This window comes from Vicugna pacos, chromosome X, assembly GCF_048564905.1.
Source record: "Vicugna pacos chromosome X, VicPac4, whole genome shotgun sequence".
NCBI classification, from domain to species: domain Eukaryota; kingdom Metazoa; phylum Chordata; class Mammalia; order Artiodactyla; family Camelidae; genus Vicugna; species Vicugna pacos.
Window position 1 is genome coordinate 48,061,726 of NC_133023.1, and position 27,536 is coordinate 48,089,261.

At 41.7% G+C, this 27,536-nt stretch overlaps 1 protein-coding gene across 1 annotated transcript; it reads left to right on the plus strand.

Moving 5' to 3' along the window:
- Nucleotides 1–1,069: 1,069 nt before the first annotated feature.
- On the plus strand, nt 1,070–27,196 carry LOC140691967 (trafficking protein particle complex subunit 9-like). Its single transcript, XM_072956542.1, has 9 exons — nt 1,070–1,679; nt 9,715–9,863; nt 16,943–17,066; nt 18,279–18,506; nt 19,923–20,069; nt 20,700–21,637; nt 21,989–22,146; nt 22,979–23,192; nt 25,320–27,196. Exons 7-9 carry the CDS (start codon nt 22,027–22,029, stop codon nt 25,397–25,399), a joined length of 414 nt encoding a protein of 137 aa, XP_072812643.1. The 5' UTR covers nt 1,070–1,679; nt 9,715–9,863; nt 16,943–17,066; nt 18,279–18,506; nt 19,923–20,069; nt 20,700–21,637; nt 21,989–22,026; the 3' UTR covers nt 25,400–27,196.
- The last annotated feature ends 340 nt before the right edge of the window (nt 27,197–27,536 follow it).

Genomic DNA, 27,536 nt, shown 5'->3' on the forward strand with positions numbered 1-27,536 from the left:
GTCACTTGTGAGGCAGTTCCATTTGTGACCCTGTGCGGGTTGTTCATGTTATAAAATATAAAGTCTGTAAAAGTACAGTCCCTCTTACTCCGAAGATATTCCACAAATACTACTTAAATCTGGGTATGGTTTTAAGCATACAGAATCATTAGAACATGTACTTGCAGGTTGCTAGTGCAAAATCCCCAAATCAATAGTCTAGCTCAACATCTAAAATCTTTCTAATCTTCCTTGGATTTGTGTACATAAGTGAAGCAGTTTGCCAAGAACTCAAGACCAGGTTTAGAAAACAGGCTGGTGTAGCTCAGCAGGTCCTCAGAAGCTGATGCTCTGCCAGAGGGCGGGGCCGAGGGGAGAGGGCGTGTCCTGCCCTCCCTGAGCTGACAGTTTCATGGTAAAGACCTTCACCAGGTGAAGAACTGGGAGTTTCTTCTAAGAAGAGTGGGTTTGAAAAGAGTCCTAAAAGCACGGGAGTGACACAATCCCATTTGTCTCAAGTAGGGGAGAGCGGCTGTGGGGCCACTTGGGAGACTCGTGAGTCCAGGTGGGCAGTGTTGGTGGCTTCCACTTGAGCTGTGGGACGGTCAGTGGGTAAAAGTGAACGGAATGAAGGCATGTTTAGATGGTAAAAAGGAAAGGATGAATGCTGTCTGTGAAGGTAGGATGGAGTAAGGCCCAGGTTTCTATGTGGATTAATGAGGTAAATGATTGTCATGCTGTACTCTGAGGAGGGAAACTGCAGAGGGAGTTCCGGGGGGGAACTAAAGAGTTCAGCTCTGGGTAAAGTGAAAGGCTGTTCGATGTGTGATCTGGGAGCTCTGGTGAGAGCCAGTAGTGTGTAGGGGGAGAGGAGAGAGACTTTCAAATCATTTTGTCTTGTGAACATACAAATAAGTATGAGTAATGACAGACTTAACACCTCTATATTCTGGATTTAAAGCCCTGTAAACTTTTGCTATATTGACTGCAGAGGTTCTTAATTTTTTTTAATAGAAATAAAATAAATGGAAACTAAATAGTGTATTTAATGAACATCTAAGAGTTGATGTTTGTCCTTGTATGTATTTTGATACCTCATCTGTTTATAAACATAATCTACAAAAAGTTAGCTTGCTTAGCATAAGAGTTAAAAAGAGGGACGGGGCACACAATGTTGGGGGTTGAGGCTGATCTTCTTGGGCAAATTTTGTAGGCTTTCTGTGCCTTAGTTGCATCTTCTGTGACTGCCCCCGGGCCCCTCATCACAGCTGATTTCCTAGACTAGATGTTGGGAGGGAGGCTGCTGAAAGGAGTAAGAAGTGGCAACTGTTAGGGATACTGAAGAGAGAGACAAAAACAGATTAAGCCGATAAACTGAGTACAAATACCCTCAAAAGAGAAAGAATCCTGCAGTGTTTTGAGCCCCTTAGCATAAGGGAAACAAGATCAAGTGGACCCAAACTGTTGAGAATGTGAGTATTGTGGGTGGGAGGGTGTCATCAGAAAATGGTTGAGAAAAGGCCTTTTGGTTTCCCTTGACGTTTCCAGTAAGGATGGGACGCAGAAGCGAAAGCCCCCCCTCTTCACAGCGGAAGCTGCTGTTTTGTGCGAAACTGACCAAAGTTTGGAAACCAGTCATCAGTGGTGCTGGCAAATGAAGAGACTTCTGGATTGGGTGGGGCACTTGCTGTGACTTCCAGGTGACCTGCTGGCTGGGGGCTGTGAGGCGGACAGTAGGTTTGCAGGGTGGCCCGGGCATGATCCCTGGCTCTAAGGCTGCTGGTCTGATTAGCAGACCTTGGCACCCACAGTCCTAATGGGGCAGCTCGTGATGTGGCCTGGGACACCTGCCATGCTGAGGGGGAGAAGAGGGCTCCCCTGAGTTGGTGTCCCTGCGGAGAGTGGAAACATCCTCCTGCAGGGGAGGAAGATCCTCTGTACAGGTGGCCGAATGCATAGGCAAGACCAGCCTGAGCACGGAGGGTTTGGGGAGCTGGAAGTCATACAGTGGCCCGAACAGCCTTGTTCCTGAGAGACTGGAGGGAAAAGATGCTGAAAAAGGCAGGCTAGTGTCTGACCCTGTGGTGGGTTATGAGTGACAGGAAAGGACTGGTCAGGCAGGCACAAGAGAACCCTGTGGGCGTCCCAACTGGAGCGTCTCGCTGGAGGGAGTAGCAGAGTTATAAACTTTTCAACTTATTAGCTGTGTGACTTTGAGCAATATCACCCCACTTCTCTCTCTATATATCTTGATGTGTAAAGTGACAGAGTGACCAGCTCGTGTCATCAGAAGGCTTAGTTTAGCTCTGATCCTCTGTGTCCAGTCCTGTCAGTGCTGCCCTGCAAGGTTCTGCAGCGGCTGCACTTACCCTGAGATGGGAGGGTGTAGAGGGACATTGTAGCACACGAGGACAGGAAGGGACTGCTTTAAAAGCAGACATGTAGCCTGCTGAAGCTGCAGACCTGCAGGCAGTTTGGTTGATGGTCGTGGAGAGGACTTTGGAGGCCTTAGCGTCGCCTTAAGACTTGTTTTCCCTTGGGGACCGGATTTGCCTTTGCAGAATAATATTGAAGATTTGGGCTTCTGGCAAAGCTGTTTTCAGAGATGGGTATATACGTAACATATCGTATAAAACAAAATGATTTATTTAACTTGTGGGACTTTGCAGCTGTTGGGAACAGCTCTGTTGGCCTGGTCTCCACGGAGGACACTAGGGGTCAGCAGAGCGTGCGTTAGGGCAGGCAGCCCGCAGTGCTGCTGCGGGGGGTTCTCCCCAGTAGGGCGCTCTGCTGAGTTGACTCTTCTCTGAGTTTGGATGCCAGATGAGCAGACAGCAAAGTAATGAGTTCTGGTGGGATTATATAATGACAGGTAGAAAGAGGAACCCGTAGTTTTTGGGACTAGAACACGCTTCTGGTTCCTGAACCCGTGTGTTCCATGACAGAATTGATGAGTTTTGTCTATTCTGGGATTTGATTGAAATAAACGTTCAGCCTAAAAGTTAAGAGTTATGTTTTATTTGGCGGGAAGACTCGAGCCGGGATGACAGCCTCTCAGATCACTCTGAGGGACTACTCCCAAGGTGTATGGGAGGATCTAGGATATATAGGAGCTTTACAACAAAGACCAGGTAGTTGGAACAATAAAACATTGCTTGTTATCTAAAGAAATTCATGTGTCTCAGGTTCAAGAATTTAGTGCTTTTCTATGTATGGGAGGAAGCAAACATTTTGGTCATTGAATTCCTTCCTTCGACAAGCACCTAGCTATCTAGGGCCAGTGTCCTGTCGTTTCTTATTCTGAGTCCGCTCAGAGGGCACCACTGTGAGTGGCTAAGAGGTTGGGCTGCAGGCATGTCCTCGCTGGAGGGTGGCAGCAGCCGCTGATGACTTGGTTTCAGCATTCTTTGTTTACTTACATGGTTGCAGTATTGTCATTCACATTGTAGTACTTTCATTCACAGTGCTCCCCCTTGGTCCTAAATTCGACCAATATTTTGAGAGACATTTCATGACCTATTTTGTCCCACGGTGCTAGGATGGCTCATTCCTAGTTCAGGTGAAGAATCTTCTGAACTGCCATTCAAGGTGTTAGGTGTTTTTATCAGGCCCTGTTCATACTAAAAGTTCTCTGGATCTCCTGTCTTACTAGTGTATTATGATCCAGGAAATGTTCACCCTTCGTTGGTCATTCCCATACCTAGAATCACACTATAACAATTATTTTATGCAGGGCTATAAATTTTATCTATTTCTTCAAGATGTTTAGCCATCATCAATCTTGTAGGCCTAGTTACACATAGGGAAATGTAACAGACAACAATTTTATAAAATAGACAGGATATAAGTAATACAGCTTGTAACGTTAATAAAGTCACGAGTAAGAATTTAATAGCCGAGAAGTTATATTTTTGGGTTAAAATTTTTCTTGTGTTTCTAATTGAGTTTGAGTTACCTTATGAGAAATTTCATATTTATGGGCAGGGTCAGAGCAGGTATTATTTGGCCAGGTGAGGTCACCCACCTTGTAAGATCAACAGTGGCCTAAAGAGAACTATAATTTCCTTTTTAGAATAACGTTTCTGAGGGCTATCTAGTTAGAGCCTTTGAGTAGGGAAACCCACCAAAGTAACACAGAAGTACTAGACATAGGTAATTTACCATAAAGTTAACAATAGGTGTTGTTCATAATCAAAGGTAGGAGAAATTATCAAAGTAATTGGTATACAGGCGTGGTCCGGTGTCTTGGGTCAGCTGTCTACGTCAGATGTCGTCTTCTTCTCATCCTGGCCTGGTAGCTTTTACTCCATTTGGGCATTATTTTAAGGTGAGCAGTGCTCTATAGGCCAGTGCACTGTAGGGTCTGTTTCTGATAGGAAATGAATCTGAAAGTCCGTTTCCTTCAGCCTTGGTTTTTATGGTCTAGTTAAGAGTACCTGATAAAGGGTCCTTCCATTCAGGATGGAGACAGTTCTTTAAGTCATGCCTGTTCCAGTATGTATAATCCCCTGGCTGCAGGTCATGGGGCATTGGAACTTTACCCAAGGATAGATTACTGAGCTTCAGAAACAAACCTAGAGTATCCTTTTCATAATTCAATTAAACTTTACAGCAATGTGACATAACAGCAAGGAATGATCTGGGAAGTGCCTTAGTAAATATAGACCTCAATTAACAAAACTAGAATTTAATATCCACTAAAATATAATCTTTTTTCTCTCTAAAGTTACCCTCATTTTTCTCAAATATAGCCAAATGAAGATTAACTTGTTTACAAGTTAAGTCTGATTATTTGATCATATAGGCTTTTTTAAATTGGCTGTGTTGGAACTTTTAATAAGGAGTCTCAGGGTAGAATGTTAATAAGATTTCCTAAGGCCAAGAAAGCCACGTCAAGGGCTTGTCATGGGTTTCTGCCTTACAGATTTAGGTAAATCCTTTTCTCTTTAAAATCCTTAAAATACCTTGAGATTCCTATATCTGTTAGGGGATGATCTTCCTCATTTGTCTGATAGAGCCACTGGGGACCTAAGAGTTTTTAGTCTCTTGAGGGATCAGATAGAGAGAAAAGATAACTGTTCCAAGTCGGATTACATAGGTATAATTTATCAAATTGCTGTGAATCATAACTAGCTTAAGGAGAATAGTTTCTTTATGTCTGGGAAACAGGTTAAAAGCCAGGAGTATTTCAGACAAAATCAAAAATTATAACCATATTCGCCAGTTTACTCAGTCCCATGTAATTAATTCATTTAATCAGAGTTTTCATTAGACCTTTAAAATTTCATACCCAGTTTAGTTCAGTGTTATAGTTTGAAATTTATTAGAAATCAGTAAATTTCCTTGAAGAGAAAGCATTTTGCAAAACCATCAGAAGAAAACAATTAACTGTCTATAAATGACAAAAGATTTAAAATCATGGTTAAACACAGTTACACTATAATCAATAAAGAAACCTGATCACTACAACCAGAATTATGACTGGTAACATTTCAGATATACCAGAATTTTAGGGAGTCCATATAATTTCTAGAATATCTATGTTAATAATATTTTCTCATACAATATTACCTAGGAAGATTTATTATTCAGTTGACAATACCATGTTATTTAACATACCAAATGAAACTTACTAGTTTAAAATCTCTCTTTGGGATGTTTCGGGGGCCCTCTGTAGCATCCCAAACTTAACTGGAGACTAAAAGAACTTTAATTGGAAATTGATATTTGGGTAGCTTGTTAAAAGATTTGAGATCACTTGGTCAGATAAACTTATAGTTCACTGTAAAGAAGTACTTATTCATTAACAAGAAAATCCTTCAAAGGTAAAGGCAGAACAGATCAGTTAAGTGGTATAAGAAGTTTTACAATTTGTTACTGAAAGTGGATTAACATTTTAAGAAAATTTTGTCCTCTTAACAGTGAAAAAACCAAATCTAGTCTTGTACCAGCTTGCTTCTAAGATTCATTTACTTTGCCCAAGTTCATTGTAAACTTAGCCAATTCCGACCACGTACAAAACTCTTTCCTCAGGGTTCCTCTTCCACAAGCCTTCCACAGTTTCTATACTCATATTAGTGTGTCCCTTATTTTCTCTTCCATTCAGAAGTAACCAGCTTCAGGAGAAAGTCACTATTTTTCCTTAACAAAATATAATTCCATTCTTATATCTTCCTTTACACATTTCTCTTACTTTCCTAGGATTCTGAGATCATTCCCTTAATAATAGAGACTATTTCAGGGTGGCACCAACCATTTATTAATATTTCTAAACACCTTTAGTTTCTCTGTAAGAAGTTACATGTTAAGTAATTCATATTTCAATCTTATTTTATCTGAAAATGGCATAGCTATTTAGTAAAATCCTGTCAGTTAACTTAATTTAGCACATCTCTAGAATTTAAAGGTACCAATCATTTAGAGATTATCTTAAGCATACATTTTAAAAATATATTTTAAAAATGAACCCAAGGCTCTCATCTCATTTGCATTTAATTTACTTAAAATTTTACCACACCACATTTCTATTATTTTTTTCTTGACAAATCTGCAACAGATATAACAGGATCTTATTTGACTTTCATTAAACCTAGGTACAGTAAAGGTATTATAGTTAATATTGATGACTTTAAAGATGTTTATATTAATTAGAACGTACTTAAACTGAACAATATCAAATATTATCTTAATATTGAATACTTTCCAGTTCACGTGAAGCTGAAATTCAATTTGGTCAGTTTTTATTTTAAAAATACTTCATTTGTAATCTTATTTTTTATGCCAATTAAGCAGAGCTCTTTGACTTTGATTTTTTTTTTTTAGCTGTAGAAATATCTCACGTCTATAATGTGCATGTAGGCTTGTAAAACGACAAAAGCTAGAGATCTCATAGCTTCACTTTGAAACTTACTTATAAGATAGGTATAATAATAGCTGGAGTAAGCTGAATTTGCTTGCTCAAATCACTAAGGCTTACTATTTATGAAACAGACATTTAAGATTTCTTGACAAAGTCTGAAGGACCCGTCAGAGTTCTGAGTTCTAAAATGCCAAAAATTTCTTGGCCTTAAGTTTTATCTCATTGAGCTAATTAGGCTCAGTCCTAGGTCACTGTTTGGTGAATTTACATTTCTGATCTGCAAGACAAAGACACACGCTTCCAGTTCCCCAGAGAACTGCTCTGTCACCCAGTCCCAATTGTATATCCTTAATTTGCTTTTTTGTATCAGTGAGAAGAGCTGTAAACAAAGAATTCCATGTTTTAAAATTTTAAGGTTAACCTTATCATGTCTTCCAAAGCTTGCATAACGCATTTAGTAAGGTCTCTTTTCCTTGAGTTATAAGTTAAACCCAGGGTAAACCTCTTATTATATGTTTTTATTAGCCACTGAATATTAGTTTTTAGTTTTACGTTATACTGGACGGCTCATGTAACTCTATTGGTTTCCTTTATTTGTACAATTAATATTTTCTGAGGGACAGATATGGGCCCAGCCTTATAATACCAAGAAGGGAAGCGTTTTTCCATTGAAACATATCTATCCCACAACACAATTAAGCAGAAAGTTTATATAAAGCCCATTTAAATATACCAATTTTAGAAACTTTTATCTCAATTTTATTAAATCTTATACCTTTAATTTTTATATTTATTAGGTTTAATCAGTAATTCCTATTTCTAGAAGGAGTGCCAGATGCTTTTTTGTGTGTGTGTGTGTTTGTGCATTGTATCTAATTTTATAGAAAAGTCTCTAGGATCCCCAAGTTTGAGCCAAAGTGCTTAGGGCCTTCTCAATTTTTAATTTGACTATTTGGTCTGTTGTTCCAATCATTGATCAAGTATTTCAGTCTATATATATATATAAATATATATATTTATATATATATTTATATATATATTTATATTTTAGCCCTATAAATACATATATTTTAAACTGTGTTAAATAAAACGGACTTGTTTGAACTTTAATGTTGGGGGCAGTAGGTGATCCCTTTGGCCCTTTTTCTTAACTTTACGTAGTGTAGTATCAAAACCTAGTATCTAAATCCAAAAATGTCCATTTTATTTATCTCATTCAAAATAACCATTTAAAAATATTTATCCATTTGGGATAAGCCCCTTATCTTTTTTTCCGACATTTTTACAATCGTTTTTCCAATTATCAGCCTAATTAACATTAATTATTCTAAGTTTTTATTAGCATCTCTAAAACCATTGATAGGAAAGGAAAAACACAAATGTAGCATTTCAAACCAGTTTTTTTTTTTTAACTAAGTTCTTAGGTTAACCATTAAATATATTCTTCTACCTTTAAACTTGATTTTAATAGGTACCAATAAAACAGCTGTTTATAATGAGAGCTCTTTCAACTTTCACCAATTTAAAAGTTTTTCCAAATTAAAGGATCCATCATATGGCCATCAATTTATATATATGTAGATCGTGATTTTAAACCAGTAAGATGAAGATGCATTTCCACATGAGAGTGGGGGTGTTGCCTAAATAAAATTCAAAAGTTTACTCTCCAAAAGCTAGAGGCCTTTGTGGCCCAGGCTGATGCAACAAAGGTTAAGATGGCAAAATGTCTGAAAATTAGTACTACAAAAGGATTGTTGAGAATCCCAATTTATTTGCGTGGCCACCATATGTACACAATACTTGTACCTTTTGCATGGCAGAGTCCAAGTTTTCCTTTAAAAAAAGGAAACACATATATACATACATACACACATATAAAACACTCGGAGAAAGATAAAATGTTTACAATTCAAAGACACAGGAAGAGAAATCCAAGTTCCCCCTAAAGGGGATTTCGTTTTTATAAGTTCAGAATTCCAAAAACTGTTTTTATCAGGCCTGGTTAGTTACTTTCAGAGTGAGATTTTTTTTTCTAATTCCCAAATAATGTTGTAAGTCTTGTACGTATATAAACCTGGCTGGGGTATTAGTTGGAGGCTGGCAATGTGTTATTTCTTTTTCTTTTCTTTACTTTTTTTTTTTTTTTTAAAGTTCTATTTCCCATTGTAAGGTCGGGTTCTCAGAATAAAATTGCTAGTAAGATTTCCCACAGGGACAACTCTATGGCATGAAGTCTTTGCCCCTACCATTCCTGCAAGTTTCTCTGTCACGGAAGAAAGCTGTTACCAGCCAGGAGGAGGGTCCCATTTTTGGAGTTGAAAGGTTCCTCATAAGAGTTTTACTTTTATCCCGAAAAATTCAATGGAGGTAACCAAAGTGAGGAAAACATTAGACCAGCCTCTTACCTAACCACTCAGTCCTGAAGCCAGTGTCTTTCAACTTGGACCCGCTCAGGACGTCTCCACTGGGTGAGTATTTTCCTGGTATGTTTCCACCAGCCCCACTTCGGACGTCTATTCAAGGTGGCTATTTCCCGTTATGTTTCAACCAGGCCCCACCCAGTATGACCCCACTAGGTGGGTAATTCCCCCAGTACCTTTCACCTGGAGGGCCAGGTACCTGGAAACACCGCCAAATAAATCTCAGGATCATCAACCAATATGGGAGATCCTAGAACCAGGAGAGACTCACCCAGGTTCATCTGGACTCCCCGAGGAGGCGGATGGGCACAAAGGGCCACTGCTGGTACCAAGGCTCCGGTTACTCGGGGAGTTCAGGTAGAGAGAAATCTGCTCTGGGTCCCTTTATGGTTTCCAAAACTGTTGACTGAAATACACGTGCAGCCTAAAAGTTAAGAGTTATGTTTTATTTGGCAGGAGGACTGAAGGCCAGATGACATCCTCTCAGATCGCCCTGAGGGACTGCTCCCAAGAGGTTGAGGAGGAGCTAGGATATATAGGAGCTTTACAACAAAGACCAGGAAGTTGGAACAATAAAAGATTGCTTCTTATCTAAAGAAAGCCAGGTATCTCAAGTTCAAGAATTTAGTGCTTTTCTATGTATGGGAGGAAGCAAACATTTGGACTCTGAATTCATTCTTTAGACAAGCACCTAGCTATCTAGGGCCAGTATCCTGTCCCTTCTTATTCTGAGTCTGCTCAGAGGGCACCATGGTGAGTGGCTGCAGAGGCTGGGCTGCAGGCCTGTCCTTGCTGGGGTGTGTTGGCAGCCGCTGATGACTTGGTTTCAGCATTCTTTGTTTACTGACATGGTTGCAATATTTTCATTCACATTGTAGTTTTTTAGCTCACAGACTGATTATGGATAATCTGCAACCTTGGAAGGCAGCCGAGATCGAATTACTGCAGGTTCCTTCTACTTCAATAAGCCGTTTGCAAACATAAACATGGAGGAAGCAGACATTTGGATTTAGTGGTGTAGGGAAGGGTTTCTGCACATTACAGGAGAAGGCATGGCAGAATTCCTCTTTGTGGGCAGGGACGTGAGTCCACCTTTCTTTTCTGTAGTGGTTTCTGAGAACAGTTAATGGTAATTAACCAACATTGACAAACGGTGGCACACATTGCATATAAGAGCTGGCCGGCTGCAAACTTGTGTATTGGACAGGTGGATTTCATAGGCAAGTGGTCAGGTGGATGGGAGAGAGATGGAGCCCAGGCCTGGGCCCAGATTCATTTTTAAATCACCATTTCCTCACCATAGGGCCTTGGACTAGTATGTAACCTCTCTTAACTTGTTAGTGAATCTGTGAAATGGGCATGATAATATTCGTTTTTTCCTGGGATTGTTGTAAGTTGTAAAGAGTATTATAGCACACGTGAAGCACTTAACACACTGGCACTTAGCAGTGTTCACTGTGTGCGGCTTTCCCGCTTGGCGTGTGTCAGAGCCGTAAAGGCAGCATTTGTCTGTTGAGGATGCACTGGTAGCCCCTTGAATAGTTTGTGAATTTGGTGATTTCCTTTAATCCTTGTAACTCTGTGTGCCATGGGCAGTTCTTTTCATGGACAGATGAGGAATCTCAGGGTAAAGAAGACTGTATAATTTGCCTCAACTCAGACCATAATTTTGGGTGCAGGGCCTCAGTTCAGCATGGGCCCCTGTGCTTTCTGCCCTCTCCATTCAGCACCAGAGCGCGATGTGGGTTCGGCTGTCTCCCAGCCCAGAATATCCAGCAGGCAGCAAGACACACCTGGCCCTGTGCTGCTTGAGCAAAAACTCTGGAGGGGAGGCAGTTACAAAAGGGATAAACATAAAAACAGAAGACTGCAAATTGTGATCAGCTCTGAGAAGGAAAGGAACACGCCTCGCCGTGCAGAGCTGGGAGATTTCCCGTCGGGGCTGCTCTGGGGGCGTTCATCTCAGCTAAACAAGCTCCGCTCCTGCACCAAGGCAGGAAGGCAGGGCAGGTGTGACCAGGTAGACTGGGCCTCGTTGATCATACTCATTCCCCATTAACGGCAGCTGTCACGGGCACTTAGCTAGTAAACAGATGTCGGCCACAATCATCACGCACCTTGCTTGGTAGTTTTATTGGCCCCACCTTTGAGATGAGGTCATTGAAACTGGGGAGTTTGTTGCATGCCCGTGGTTACCTTGGAAATACGGCCATTGGTCTTTCAACTTAGACTGTTTTGGCTGTCATGCCCCAACCCTGTGAATGGCATCGTGTAGCTTCTCCCAAGTGGCCCAAATGACTGACATTGATTCTCTTAATTCGTAGGAAATGGTATGTGACAATAGGAGAAAAAGGAAGTAAGAAATTATTTGGAAAAATTGAAAAAAATCCAATTCTTCCCCAGCTGGGGGAGCGTACCCTGTGTCACTCACCCCCCTCACTGCCTGGCACCTCCTCCCTGCCGACTCCGTGTTCAGAAGCCACTCTGAGCCTTTGAAGAACATTTTGCCTCATGACACTATTGACTAGGACCTGCCTCCTCTCTGTCCCTGGTTTACACTCTCTTCAAAGCCATTTCAATTTTATGCAGGCTTCTCGGCTCAGATGTAAGAATAACGTCTTTAAACTTCTTGATGCAGCTCCTTAATGAAGACCTTGCAAAGGAAACCTAGCCAAAGCTTGGGAGGTATGCAGATAGTGACTGTAACCTCAGCACTTTTTGATGTTCAGAATCAGAGGGGTGGGAGACTTAGGAAAGGCTTTTTAAGGTAGAAAGGGGAAAGTGAAAGGACGAAGGCTGTGTGAGACTGAAACATCTCCGTCTCAGCCAGCAAGGCACCTGAGTTCAGGATGGTGAGAGGAGAGTGCAGAGTTCTGACAAAGAAAAAATGGTGGGATGGGAGGGAGGACAGTTAGGTTCTTTACTGGGGAAGGAAAAATTGGGCTGAGCATTTCCTGGTTGAACAAGAGGATTGTGACATGATGTGCTTGTATTTTGGAGAGAAGGGTTTTGTGGGGACAGGCCTAGGGAGAACGCTCTCTGGATGGGGAGTCAGCACAACAAGGAACCACAGACAACCGGGCCGACCCCAGCGCCCCTGCTGGGGGAGAGGCTGCCCGCCAATTCGAGCCCTGGGGGCTGCTTCGGTCCCTTAGCTGGGGCCTCAGAGCTCCCTTTACAACCCAGTCCTGTTGATACAAGAAAAAATAAGTGGAGCATGAGAAGGGCTGTGTCCCAGGCTTTGGTTGGGCCCCTGGGATTTGCCTCGGCAGATGTTGGTCCTAGGCTTCGTGCAGGAAAGAATTCAAGAGCAAGCCAGTGTTGGGTAAAGGTAGATTTATTCAGAGAGCTACATTGAACGGCAAGAGAAACACCACGAGGTGTGGGGGTTTGATGCTCAGATTAAAAGTAGGTACCCAATCCACAGACAGTGTGTGGGCCTTCTCCGAAGAGGGAGAGACAGGGGTGACCGCGAGGCTGCGCTGTGTTGCTGGTTTTCCTGGGCTTGGTGGTTTCATATGCTCTTAAGTAGAAGGACCAGCCTAAGGGCAAGGGGATGGAATTCCCAGGGAGTTGGCCATTTCCCACCCTTTGACCTTTTGTGGCTAGTCTTGGGACTGCCATTGTGCCTGGGGGAGTGTTATTCACCATGTTACTATTACAATGGGTGTATAATGAAGCTCAAGATCTGCTAGAAGTTAAATCTCTTCATCCTTAGCCTCAAGGCCTATTGGGGGTTGAATCATTCACCATTTTGGTGTTAATTGCTGTGGCCTTCCTTGAATGGCTGTGCTTTGCCCCCTTCCATCCTGTCTCACTGTGATGACATAGAGAGAGCAAAGGTCTGACCCTGCCTGTGCTCCTGCATTTAACAGGGAGAGGTGTGGGGTGGGCTGAGGATGACTCTGTGTGGTGAGAAGAATGTTTCAGATTTTCGCACGTGGGACATGGGGACCTTCCAGCAGCCACCTCAGATATATCTCACGGGCATTATCGCTTGTGTCACTCATCTTTTTCTATTTTTCTTTTTTTTTAAGTATTTATTCTAAATTTAATATCAGGTTTTTTAGGAAAGAAATTTCTCTTTATCTTTTCGTTGAGGCTCTTGTGGGGGGGGTAGGTAATTAGGTGTATTTATCTGTTAGTGAAGGCCCTGGGGCTTGACCCCAGGACCCCGTGCACGCTAAGCACACGCCCTATCACTGAGCTCTACCACCCGCCCCGTCATCTTTTTCTTTTTGCTCTAGCTGCCAGGAATCTTACAGCTGAATTTCTAGTCGGCCTTTAACACTTACCCTGACTTCATGGCATCCGTTTTTATGACTTTACCTCCCCCTGGTTTCATTTAAGTATTGAATCTCCATTTTCTCTTCACTCTCACCTTTGTCTTTTTGTTGTTACTGTTGTTAAGCTGTGTTTAAAAAATGTTAAATTTCTCTTTTAGCAGGAGGCTGAAAGTAAATATATATGTAAACAATCTTATCACACTTAAATGCATTTATACATTCTAAGCTGTTTAGTAGTTACTTAAAAACTGAATTGAATACTAAAGTGATACAATTTTTAAATTATTTTTTAGTTTTTTATCACGGTATAGCTGATTTACAATATGATATAAGCTTCTGGTGTACAATAGATGCTCCATTTATAGTTATTGTAAAACATTGGCTGTATTCCCTGTGTTGTGAGATACATCCCTGTAGCGTGTTTACGTTACATGTAGCAGTTTGTATAAGAAAGTTGGGTACCGCAGAGTTTGGGGCGTGGCTGTATCTGACCCAGGTTCTCGGTTCCCCTGCCTGTCAGAGCCCAGGCCCTCACTCTTGTCTGCAGGGGAGTGAGTGGAGGCAGCTCTCATCAGCGCTGGCACCACCCTCTGAGTAACAGTGACAGCAGTGACTGTGGACATGCAAAGTGTTGTTCCAGGACCTTTACATGCATTTCTTCATTTATTATTTAAAGTCCTCCTGTGAGGAATCGTTTTATGTTTTTAATGAATAGTACACTTTATTTTTATTTTGATAGACCAAACTTCCGGAAAAGTTACAGGAGTAGTACAATGAACACTTAGATACACTTCACCTAAAAGGGCAGTATTTGTCCGTTTGTGTCTGGCTTATTTTAGCATACATTTTGAAGGATCATCCATGTTGTAGCCTGAAACATTAATTTATTCTTTTGGTTTAATAATATCTTTTTTCTTTTTTTTTGTTTTTGGTGTATTTAAAAATAGTTTCATTGAAGTCTAGTCAGTTTATAATGTTGCATCAGTTTCTTGTTTACAGCACAACACTTCAGTTCTATAGGAACATACATGTATTCATTTTCATAATCTTTTTCAACATAAGTTACTAAAAGTTAGTAAATATATTTCCCTGTGCTATACAGTATAAGCTTGCTGTTTATTCTATACATAGTCAGTATCTGCAAATCTTGAACTCCCAATGTATCCCTTCCGACACCCTCTCACCTCTGGTAACCATAGATTGCATTCTATGTCTCTGTGCCTGTTTCTTTTCTGTAGATGTTTGTCTTGTTTAGTTTTGTTTTGTTTTCTTTCTTTTAGATTCCACATAAGAGCGATCTCATATGGTAATTTTCTTTCTCTTTCTGGCTTAATTCTCTTAGAATGACATTCTCCAGGTCCATTCATGTTGCTGCAAATGGCATTATTTTATTATTTTTTATGGCTGAGTAGTAGTCTGTGGTATATTTATACTACAACCTCTTTATCCAGTCATCTGTCATTGGACATTTAGGTTGTTTCCATGTCTTGGCTATTGTAAATAGTGCTGCTGTGAACATTGGCGTGCAGGTGTCTTTTTGAATTAGGGTTCCCTCTGGATATATGCCCAGGAGTGGGATTGCTGTGTCATATGGGAAGTCAATTTTTTGTCTTTTGCGGAATCTCCATACTGTTTTCCACAATGGCTCCACCAAACTGCCTTCCCAGCACAGTGTAGAGGGTTCCATATTCTTCACAGCCTCTCCAGCATTTATTGTTTGTGAACTTCTGAATGATGGCTATTCTGACTTGTGTGAGGTGATACTTGATTGTAGTTTTGATTTGCATTTCTCTGATAGTGATATTGAGTATTTTTTCATGTGCCTATTGGCCATTTGTATGTTTTCATTGGAGAAAGGTTTGTTTAGATCTTCTGCCCATTTTTGGATTGAATGGTTTGTTTTTCTGTCTTATCAAGTGTAAAAGCTGTTCATATATTCTGGGAATTAAGCCCTTGTCAGTCTCATTCATTGCAAATATTTTCTCCCATTCCATAGGTTGTCTTTTTGTTTTGCTTACTGTTTCCTTTGCTGTGCAAAACTTGTAAGTTTAATTAGATCCCACATATATTTTTGCTTGTATTTCTATTGCTTGTGTAGACTGCTCTAGGAGAACATTGCTGAGATGTATGTCAGATGTTTTGCCTGTTTTCTTCTAAGAGGTTTAAAGTGTCTTGCCTACATGTTTAAATCTTTAAGGCATTTGAGTTTATTTTTGTGTATGCTGTGAGGGAGTAGTCTAACTTCATTGATTTATATGCAGCTGTCCAGTTTTCCCTACACCATTTGCTGAAGAGGCTATCTTTACTCCATTGTATTTTCTCAACTCCTTTGTCAAAGATTCAATGACCAATAGTTTGTGGGACTATTCTTGATCATCTTCTTTATCCATTCATTGATGGATGGATATTGTTTGTAACTTTTGGCTACTCTGAATGATACTGCTATGAATATTGATGTGCAAGTTTTTGTGAGAATATGTTTTCATTCTGTTGGCTGTAAAGTTGGCCCACCATATCTGTAGATTCCACTTCATGGATCCAGATGGCTGATTGTAAAGGGACTCGAACATCCTTGGATTATGGGATCCAGGGTGGTGGGTTCCTGAAACCAACCCCCCGAGGACACTGAGGGATGACACTATATGTAGGAGTGGAATTGCTGAGCCATATGATAACTCTAGCCTTTTGAGGAAACACCAGACTTTTCCAAAGAAGCTGCACCGTTGTCCCTTTCCACTGGCTGCATATGAGGGATCCCATTTCCCTGCCTCCTGTCGGACACTTGTTATTGCCCATGTTTTGATTATAAACATCCTAGTGGGTGTAAGATGAGATCTCATTTTGATTTCGATTTGGCTAGTGATGCTGAGCATCTTTTCATATGCTTATTGGCCAATTGTGTATCTATTTAAATCCTTGGCAAATTTAAAAATTGGGTCATTTTCTTTGTATTGTTCAGTTGTAAGCATTTGTTTTATATCCTGGATACTAGTCTCGAATTAGATATATGCTTGCAAAATTTTTCTCCTAGTCTGCAGATTGTCGTTTCATATTACTTTTTTTAAACATTAAAACAATTTCTTTATAGGGGAGGTAATTAGATTTATTCATTTTTTTTTACCAAGCATGCACTCTATCACTTGAGCTACCCCCTTCCCCTTTCATTTCATTTTCTTGATGATGTCCTTTGTAACAAATGGTTTTAAATTTCATGAAGTCCAGTTTATCTGTGTTTTTTTTATCACTTCTGCTGTTGGTATTATATCTAGGAAAGCATAGCCTATCCTAGGACCACAAAGATTTATACTATGTCTTCTTTTAGAAAGTTTATAGGTTTAGTTTTTACGTTTCTCTCTGTGATCCATTTTGAATTAATTTTTATTTGTTGTATACAATAGGGGTTCAAGATTCCAGATTCTTTCTTTTGCCTGCAAATACCCAGGTGACCCTGCTCCATCTGTTGAATAGACTATTCTTTCAATGGTGTGTTGTTGGCACTCTTGTGGAAAACTGACTGTAAATGTAAGTTTCCCCCCCTGGAGTTTTTATTGTGTCTCATAGATTTACGTATCCAAACTTATGCCAGTACCATAATGACTTGAGTACTATAGATTTGTAGTAACATTTAAAGTGAGTCCTCCAACTTTGCTCTTCTTTTTCCAGATTGTTTTGGCTGACCTTGGTCCCTTGCACTTCCATATGAATTTTGGGATCAGTTTTTGCAAAGAAGACAGCTGGAATTTTGATAGGGATTCCATTGAATTTGTAGATCACTTTGGGGAGTCTTAACATTTTTAACAATATTGTCTACCATTCCTCGAACATGGGATGTCTTCCATATATGTAGATCTTTTAAAATTTTTTTCAGTGAGACTTCAAAATTTTCAATGTACAAACCTTGTAAATTTTTTTTAAATGTGTCTCCCATTTTATTTTTAATGCTGTTGTAAATGGAAAGACTGAGGTTCTTAAGGGTGGGACTATATATCAATTTGTTTATTTCTAGGATTCCTACACAGCAAATACACTAGGTATATATTTGCTACATAAATCTATCCACAACTATTCCCTCACCCGTGTTATAAGAAAGCAAGACCCAGGTTAAGCAACCTGAACACCTACGTGGAAGTGAGAAATGAGACCCTTGGGTGGGGCTTTGTGCAGATAATACTGAGAGCTTATTTAGGATGGCTTCATCTAAATTTCTTTTAAACAATCCTTTCAGTGTATATAGTCAGATACATTAAGAACATGCCCTTTTGATGTGCAGAGGAGCTAAGACTATGATTTTCAAATAATTCCTAGGGAGAATGTTGTACTTGAAACCTAATTTGCATCAATCTTTGAAGATTTATGTTTCAGGAGCTTTGACTAAAGAACACCTGTCTTTATTCAATAACGACAACTAAATGCTCAAGCAACATGTAAGAGTTTGAGCAAACTGCCCCCGCCCCGTAGTGCTGGTTGGCTGCCCCTGAAACTGGGCCAGCGCTTACCTCTCCCAGGACGCTTGTGCTGATCTACTCAAAGGGGTTCGTCCAACAGTTTGTCTGTAGTCTGTTGGACAAAGCCATAAAACATTGATTTAAGTTTGCTGGAATGGAATCTATTCTTATTAATATTAAGTAAGCACATATTGAGTGCTTAGTGTATGTTGGGAATTGTCACTCAGCCTCACATGAATATTATTTCTCTTAAAACCTCACATATTTCCTTGTTATTCCCACTTTTCAGATAAGGAGACTGAGGAATAGTTCTTCTCTCTTTTGGCGGAAGCTCATTATCAATGACTGGAAGTTGTAAGGAAAAAGATATTGATTCATCCAGAGAAAACATTTTTCTGAGAGTCAGTACTGAAGAGGGTGACCACTGAAGAGGGTGATCATTGTTCGAGTGAGAAGAGCCCCAGGTTGTACGGAGTCAGCATCCTTGTCCTGGACACGGCACGTGTAGAGCTGCGTGGTGGGTGAGGCAGCGCGGCCGCTCAGGGAACGAGGACGCCGGGCCATTGGGCTGTGCTCAGGCGCGGTGGGGCTTTCCCTTAAGGGCAGTGGACCGTCATTGACAGATTTTAAGTGGGAGTGGGGTGCTCTCGTAGATCACTTTTGTGCTTGTAAAATGCTTGCAAACATTTAGTAGGCTCAGCAGGAGGTGATGTGATGAGTCAGAGTAGGGTGGCTGCGAGGTGTAGCAGTGTTCAGTTTTCAAGTGGTTTTCAGTCCCAGGTTTTTGGCTCAGTAGCCGTGTCACTTTGAACGATGCACTCAAGGAAGTGAAACAATTTATCTAATCAATTGAAGCAGTGATGTACCCACTTCCTAGGACTGCTGTGGAGATTGAGTGAGATAACGTGTGCACAGTGTGCAGCATGGACCCCAGCACAGAGTCAGTGCTGAGTGAGTGCCAGTGAGTACCTGGTAGGACAGGTGTGGGTGGTGGGACTCAGTGACTGAGGAAATCTGGGCCCTGAAGAAGGGGTCCAGGCCCATCTGTGAGTGATGGGCCTGAGCTGGAAGAGGCAGTGAGACCTTCCCCTCCCGACCAGGGTTCCTGGGCAGGACGGCTATGGGAGGAGATCCGTGAAGTCAGCTCTGTGCAGGTAGAGTTGGAGGTGCCCTTGAGACATCTAAGTGCAGTGTCACGAGCTCAAAGAGGAGGTCTGGGCCCGGGCTGTGCATTTTCCTATAATCTCAATCCCTCAGGACGCCGAGGTATTGATCACTGAACGTGAAGACATACTTTACAGGACAAGTGAATAGTAGTATCATCTCTGTCATTAAAGCTCACGTCTCTTTATTCATCACTCACTTTGCTAATTGGGTACTTACAGAGCTCACTTCACCGCCCTCCCCTGGGCTCAGGCCCCACAGTAAAGGGCTGGTGAGCCTCCCTCTTTTCCAGAAGAAGACACATGTAGCTGGTAGCCTTCTATACCTCGCCAGACTTAGAATTTTAATTTGTTGTTTTAATTCAATTTTCTGTTGGCCATCTCCTGACAGGAGAGAAGTTTTACCTCATGGTCATGTTTCAATTAGCTGTTGCTGAGAATTGCTGATCTGATCCATAGTGTATGTATTCTATTAACTTTGTAGAGTACTTATCATTTTTCTGTCTTTGCCCTTTAATTTTGTTTGCCCCTTCAATGTTCTATCCTATTAGCGGCCATATTTTTTTTTAATTAAAAAATGTCTGTTAGCAGTTAAGAAAACTAAAGCAAAGAAAAAATGCACATGATTCCTAAATTTAGAAAATATCTAGTGTGTTTTCTGTCTTGGCAATGGAGGATTCTAGGAACTTGTGAAAACCTTCATTACACAAGTTCCTTAAAATGCTGATTAAGAAATAAATCCTTCCTTCCTCATCTTTCATGCTGCACAGATAATTGTCAAGAAAGTGAGGGGAAATCCTCAGAAGCCAAGACAAACCAGAAAGCAGAAATTCTCGGAGATACACGAGCCTTAGAATCCCCGGGGTGCTGGTTGGCTCCTGAACTGAGTTTCACTTGCCCTGACATGAGGGTCGGAGGTGAGCCCCAGGCCTCTGACACTGGGAGTTGGATGGCTGTTCCTATGTAAGGCCAAGCACATCCTGAGAAGCCTGCTTTACTAAAGGGTGAATTAGAAAGAAAGAAAAAAAACATTCCTCAAGGCAAGAAAATAAGGAAAGTCAATTTTTTTGGAACAGGGGAAAATAACAAATCCATGGTAAGGATTTAGTTTAAAGCTGTTCTGGCATGAGAGTGACCACAAACTCCTGGCCGAAAATCACAGCTTCTCCAGGAATGAGAAGTTGTGTTTTGAATGAATCAGTGAACAGCCATTCCGAAAAAGACCTCCAGAGTCTTCTGGATCAAGATACTGGACCCAAACACCTCTCTTCCAAGGTCTCATTTAAATAACCAGAAAGGTTTTAAAGGAAAGAAGCCATAATCATTGTTCTATTTATTGTCATTACTATATGCTAGGAATTCAGAGGTGACTATGGAGTTGTCTCCTCTTTGATGGACCTTACTTTCTGTTTGTCATAGTTGGGGAGCTGGGTGGAGGGAGGTGTTAGTCTGTTGCAATTAGCCAGGAGAGGAGATTAAGAAAGCAGTGAAGGGTGGGTGGACTTTTTAGCTGAGGACAGTCCTGTTCAGTTGGCTTTTAATTGCAGGCTCGATGACTTGTCACTGGAGGGAATTGATCTTACAGAGGATGGACTTAACTCAGGCCTCTTCAGAATGGACAAGTGAACCTGGAGAAAGACAGTCAAAGCTGTGCAGACATTAAAGACCACGTGAACGTGCTGTATCCCTGAGCCAAATATAGGGCAAGTAGGCAGCACTTCTTGAGGACAGAGGAGTGGTTTTTAAGGTTCTCCAAGAATGAATCCCAGGGAACTGAGATGGTCAGTTGTCAAACTGTGACATTGCTCTTTGGACAGTGTACCCACCAAGGGTATTGGCCGTTTATAGGTTTTCATTTCTCTTTAATACATGTCAGGTGATGATGACGTGGGCACAAGCGTTTGACACCTTGTCGAGGTGACTTTGGGTACCTGCCTAGAAGCGTGGGCACAGCTGCAGCTGCGTCATACATCTTGCCGCCCATCCCGTTCCCCGGCTCCGTGATCACGGCAGAGTGGCTCCTTGATGACTTGTCCATCTCCTCTGTGACATCGTAACCCAACAAAAGACTGGAGTATATTAGCTTGGCTTTGTTCTTTTCCATCCTTCTCTTCGAATGTTGATGACTGATAGTGGACCCAGTTATGTTAGCAGATGTTTTACAAGTAGGGCTCTTAGAACAAACCTTGTAATCCCCGCTTTGTGATCTAAAGAAAGTTACATTCTTTCCAAATAGTTTTGATGCACTTATGTGGGAAATTGTTGTAAGTTTGAATATGTATTTCCTCTCTGAATCATCATAGCTAGAGATCAATGTGGGTAGACATGGAATGTGTATTCTGTATTTGAACTGCATGGTCCTCTAAATTCTCCACAGCTTTTTAATGTCATCACTGGAGTGCTACCTCCAGAGTGTCCCAAAGCATCCGCCACTGCCTGTTCTTCAGATACTATGAGTTTCCAAGTTGGAGAAGGCTGCTGGCTGGTGAGGCATTCTCCGTCACATCTCTGGCTGGCTGATGTGGTCTTAGCACCCAAGACTTGGGCAGACAGTAACTAACCACGATCACGTCCATTTCTGGAATACTCATGGAGGATTTTAGACCTATGCTAGTGGCATACGTTATTTCATTTAGTTTTCCCAAGAATCATAATTAGATTTTATCACCTGTATTAATACGGTAACTGTCAAATCGAGTGACGTGCAGACTTCGGACTGGAAATCGGGTCTTTCTGATCCTGTCTCTGTTCCCTCCCGGGCCTATCCTTCCAGATGGCCAGGAGACTTCCTCTGTCTTGAGTTTCCTGCTGATGTTACCACTCTCTTTGTTTCTAGGAGAGGAAAACAAGTCTAAACTTACTTTCCAGTTGGAAATGGAATGGAGAGTTAACGTTGGAATCCGGGAGAGTCTCTCCTGTGATGAAGTGGTCTCCAAGCCACTTCCACTGGGACGTCATGCCACTCTCTGGGCCCCTTGCTCAGCCTGTGCACAGGTGACAGCGCAGATGTGCCGAGCAGTCCTCCCGGACAGGGCAGTCGTTTGGAAATTAGTTTGGGGATTTGGTTCCATTTCATAGGTTCTTGAGTGTCTTGGCCTGGCACTTCAAGTGGGAGCATTCCCTGTCGCACAGACTCATGCTCTGGGCCCGTGCAGACCTGACATGGCCTCAGCCTGAGCCTCAGGGCCTGTGGTGAACCGGAGCATTTTAGTCCAGGTTCTACTGGAGGCTCTGACACTTCTGGGTCAGGGGACTTTTTCCAGGATGATAATAATTCCTCCCCGAGTTTCAGATGTCCTTGCCTGTGAGCCGGGGTAATAATCGTTTCTGAGATGATTGTAATGATTCAGTAAGGGGAGCAGCGTGTGCTGGCAGGTAGCTGCTGCTTAAGGAGCAGAAGTCGCAGTCACTCTGTCAGCCTCTCACTGTGTGCTCTGTGCTTTGAGAAGTTGTGTGTTTGGTGAAAGTCCCGTCCAAACCCTAGGGTCTAGATGAACTGTTGTTCCTTTACTTTCCCTTCCTTTTCCTCTTTCCCTTCTCTGTTTCTCATGTGTGGTTATCAGATTCCTCTGTTTCAGGGAATACAGGCCTTTCTAGTAAAAGGACAGGCTGAACGCGGAGAGGTGGGGCCCGGAGGGGGTCTGGAGCATCTTCACAGCGCTGCTTCCCTGCGTTTCTTCATCCGGTCCCGTCAGTGCACGAAGTCAGCCTTCCTCTTCCTTCCTGTGTCATCGGGTCTCTGTTTTAAGGGAAAACTTTTATTCCGGGTCTTTGTTCACTTACATGTTTCGTTCAGATGCTTGTTGCTTTTCTCCCTGTGCTTCAGCGTTCCGAGGAGCGAATTCAGCAGTGCAGCATCCTCTCCGAGCTCTATGAGTTGATCGGCTTCCACTGCAAGTCCGCCTTCTTCAGGCGGGTGGCCCCCGTGCAGCGCGCGGCCCCCGGCATCCCAGAGCCTGGCGGGAAGACCTGCTACCGACTCCTCCTGCAGACGCTTCCTGGCTACATTCTGTCACTGGACCTGCAGGACTTCAGCAAAGGTGTTGGAACTAAAACATTGCTTCAGTCACATTAACCATGCCTGGTTTGGGCCCTGCTGTCCTGTCCCATCAGGGTGAATTCTGATTCGTGTAGAACAGGGCTGAGCAGAATTTTCTCTGTCAAGGGCTTGGAAGTAAGTATTTCAGAGTCTGCAAGCCTCCTGATCTCTGGTGCAGCTGCTCAGCTCTGCTGTTCAGACGCCAGAGCGGCCGAACAATCCACACACCCACAGAGCTTTATTCACAGCGGTGCCTGGGGCTGGATTGGGTGTATGAACTGCAGTTTGTCCCCACAGCCTCCTCACTATTGACGCCTGCACCAGAGCATGCATTTGCGACAGTGGGTGAACCTACAATGACACGTCATCATCACCCAGAGCCCATACTTGACACTAGGATTTACACTTGGTGGTGTGCACTCTGTGGGTTTGGACAGATGTACAATGACATGTATGCACCGTCACAGCCTCAAATAGAGTAGTCTGTCTTAGTGACCCTAAAAATGCTCCGTGCTGCACCTCATTCATTGCTCCTTCCGCTCTGGCCGCTGACAGCCACTGATCTTTTAGTCTCTGTGGTTTTGCCTTTCCCAGAACACCATACAGTTGGAATCAGACAGTTGCAGAACCTTCCCAGATTGGCTTCTTTCACTTAATAATATGTATTTAAGGTTCCTCCATGTCTTTCCATGCCTTGATTACTCATTCCATTTTAACACCAAATACTAGTCCATTTTCTGGCTGGACCACAGTTTATCTATCCATTCACCTACTGAAGAACAGCTTAGTTGCTTCTGAGCTCTGGTGATTATGAATAAAGCTGCTATTAACATCTGTATGCAGATTTGTGTGTGGACATAAGTTTCCATTTTGTCGAGTAAACACCAAGGGGCACAGTTGCCGGATCATATGGTAGGAGTACGTTTAGTTTTCTAAAAAATTGCCAGATCATCTTCCAAAGTATCTGGGCCATTTTACATTCCCACCAGCAATGCATGGGAATTCCTGTCGCTCCACATCCTCACCAGCATTCGGTGCTGTCAGTGTTCTGCGTTTTGGCAGTTCTGACAGGTGTGCAGTGGTACCTCGCTGTTTCAGTCTGCAGCCCCTTGATGACAGATGCTCTGGAGCATGTTTCCATAGAGTTCTTTGGCATCTAGATTCCTTCTATGATGAGGTGTGTGTTCAGGCATTTTGCTCATTTTTTAATCAGGTTATTCATTCTTCTTGTTGAGTTTAAAGAGATTTGGGTATATTCTGGATATCAGCCCTCTTTCAGTGTGTCCCTGCCCTTCACCTGCAGCACCGGCGTTGTCCTTTGGGTCTCAGTGGAGTGTCAGCCCTTCAAAGAGGTTCCCTGTCTTCCCTCAGCCTAAATACTGTCCTTGTATTTTTCTCTTTCATTGACTCATTTTGTTCTTTTTAAATAGCATTTCCCGTAATTTGTAAGTACATTAAAAAACGGCAATGATTGAACACTTCCCCCCCACCAGGCTGTGTGCCCTGTGAGAGCAGAGACCCTGTCCCCACTCACCATGTCCCATGACAGCACAAGGCAGATGTTCATGTAAATGTGTGTAACATGGGGCCAAACCTGATGAGCAGCTATGATGACATGTATTGGCTAACATTTATTGAATAGAGTTTGTTTCTTGATCTTAATTATTAAGTCACATGAATGAAACATGTTTCTTTTGAAAAATAAAACGACAAAGCACACCTCCATGTGATTGATACTTTCTACTTAGCCTTCTGACCCAGGAGGGGACGTTCACCGTCATTTTGTGGAGGTGGTTGGAGAGGTAAAGTAGAAGAGTGAGATCAAATCAACTAAAAATGATAACTATCAGCTGGCTTTATTTTCACTAAGACATAAAAGTTACTTTAAACCCTATCTCAGCTGTTGTTCTGTTGTTTTAAACACTTCTCATAGAATTAAACGGAAGCCCACAAAACCCGGAAAGGGAAATTGTGTGCTCAGGTCCTGAAAAGTGTTTATGACTATTTCTTGAGATGCACCTTTTCCCTGCTGGTTACAGAAAGTCGAGGCGGGAACACAGCCATGCGCTGTGTGTGTCTGCCGGCTTCACGGGCTGCTCACCGTCATTTTCATTTTCTTGTGTTGCAGTGTATGAATGTTTTCCATCAGACCGTTTGCTCAGCCCTTTCCTGAATGAGGGATTGAATTTTCCACAGGAAATCTTATGAAAGAGAGTGACAAGGCACATGGGTTTCCCAAAAAGCAATAGTTGATGTAATAAACTCTCACATTGGTGAAATTTTTGAATACAAGCCGGTTGAAAATTTTATCACTAGGTCATATGCCACAAATATCTCTTAAGAATAAAAGGATTCAGATTTAAAAGAAGAAGCAGTTTGAATCAAGTAGAAATTATAATTTGTACACTATTTGGTGTTAAAATTTATACTCAGTCTTATCATAATTGCCTGTGGTAGGAACTGGATCGTTATTTATTTATTTAAAAAAAAAATCCACTAGGTGCTATTTGCCCCTTTCTTGATGCGGCAGTGCTGAGGTTAGTTAAGTTGGGCCATTTAGAATTCCTGGCTAGGTTTTCAGGACATTGATTTCAGCCTCTTTATCTTTTTTCGAATCTCTTACTTTGTGTCGGTCTTGGGTCTCTTGACAACGTGGAAATACTGCACGGATCTGTCTCCCTTTTTCCTTGTCTTTGTGGGAAAAGATTTCTGTAAGACAGACTACTTGGACATTAAGGATTTTGTGTGGGGTAAGTTTGGTCAGCTCTAAGGATTTCAGTTAATACGTATTAATACTTGCTCTTCAGCTAATGGTAGTAAAATTATAAAATAACTTAAGTATACATCAATAAGAATAGAACAATAAGCCCGTCACCCAGATTAAGGAATTCACAGACTTTTCCGTATTTGCTTTATTCAGACCTTTGTTCTTTGCCTTGTCCTTTGTTGAAGTATTAGACAGCAAATCCCAGAAGAGATGTCATTTTACCCTATGTACTCAAGTAGGCATGTCTGAAAAACGAGGGCCTTTTCTTTGATCACGTTTTTCCATTTGACCCATGTGCTCGTTAAGTACCAGCTGTATCAGGCTTCTCACTAGGCATTAGGGATTCTTGGGGCAATGAGACAGTCCCGGCTCCCAAGGAAGTTAAGGGCTGATGGAAGAAACCTACACAGGAGCTTAGGTGCCTCACCGAAGGTCCCTACGGGATGACACCAATTGGACAAAATTTGTGCACAATACAGTGGGATTCACAGAAGGGACTGGTCAGAATTGTAGGGCAGACAGTGAGAGAGGCAGTCAGCAGGGCTACAATAGGAGGAATCGTTGGACCAGAATCTGAAATCCTTTCGGCAAACCTTCCTACCAAGCCCCCAGGGCGCATCACACACAACCATGTGCTGTAACTGTTTTTGATTCCTGTTACCACATATCCTTCAGGAAGGATTTTAAGGTGGAAAATATTTAAAATCAGTAATTGCTGCCAGAAGGGACATAGAAAAAGAAACATGGAAACAACATAAATGTACATCAGCACATGACTGGATAAAGACGAGGTGATACATATCTACAATGGAATACTACTCAGCCATAAAAGATGCCATTTGCAGCAACATGGATGGACCTGAAGACTGTCATTCTAAGTGAAGTGGGGTGGAAAGAGAAAGAATAATGCCATATGATTTCATTTATGAGGAATCTAAATTTAATAATAATAATAAGACTGCCAATGAACTAACTATTATTTTGATTTCTTGAATATGTGTAAGCACATCTGACTGTCCTTTGTGATTGGATTACCATATTCTGTTTATTATTCTTTTGTAGTTGGCTTTATTCCTCTGGTAACTATGTAAGTTTAAAAATCTAAAGCTCTAATCTGTTCTTAGAAACAATAATTAGTACATATATGTAAACTAAAAAATGCAGTGTACTCTATACATGTATTTACATGCAATATGTGTATGTGGAGTTGAACTGTAATAATTCTACCTAATAATACTGAGAAAGGAAAAAAATAAAATAATTTATTAAAAAATAATCACCTCTCTTTAAATATTAAAACGTTCAGTTCTGAGATTCTGTGAAACATAACATGGAAGTAGGTTTTTAAGTTTTTCTCCTTGCGCCTCAGTGAGCAGCCTTGGCTGCAGAGCTTGGCTGCCACAGGCACCCAGGACTTGCCGGCTAGCTCCTCACTTCTTGGGAGGAAGGTTAGCTGCTTCAGGAGTACTTATGCTCTTAGAAGTTGCTGAAAACCCCACAGAGCTTCTGTTTACATAGGGTGTATCTGTCAGTATACCCCATTTTAGAAATTAGAACAGGAAATTTTAAACCCAAGAA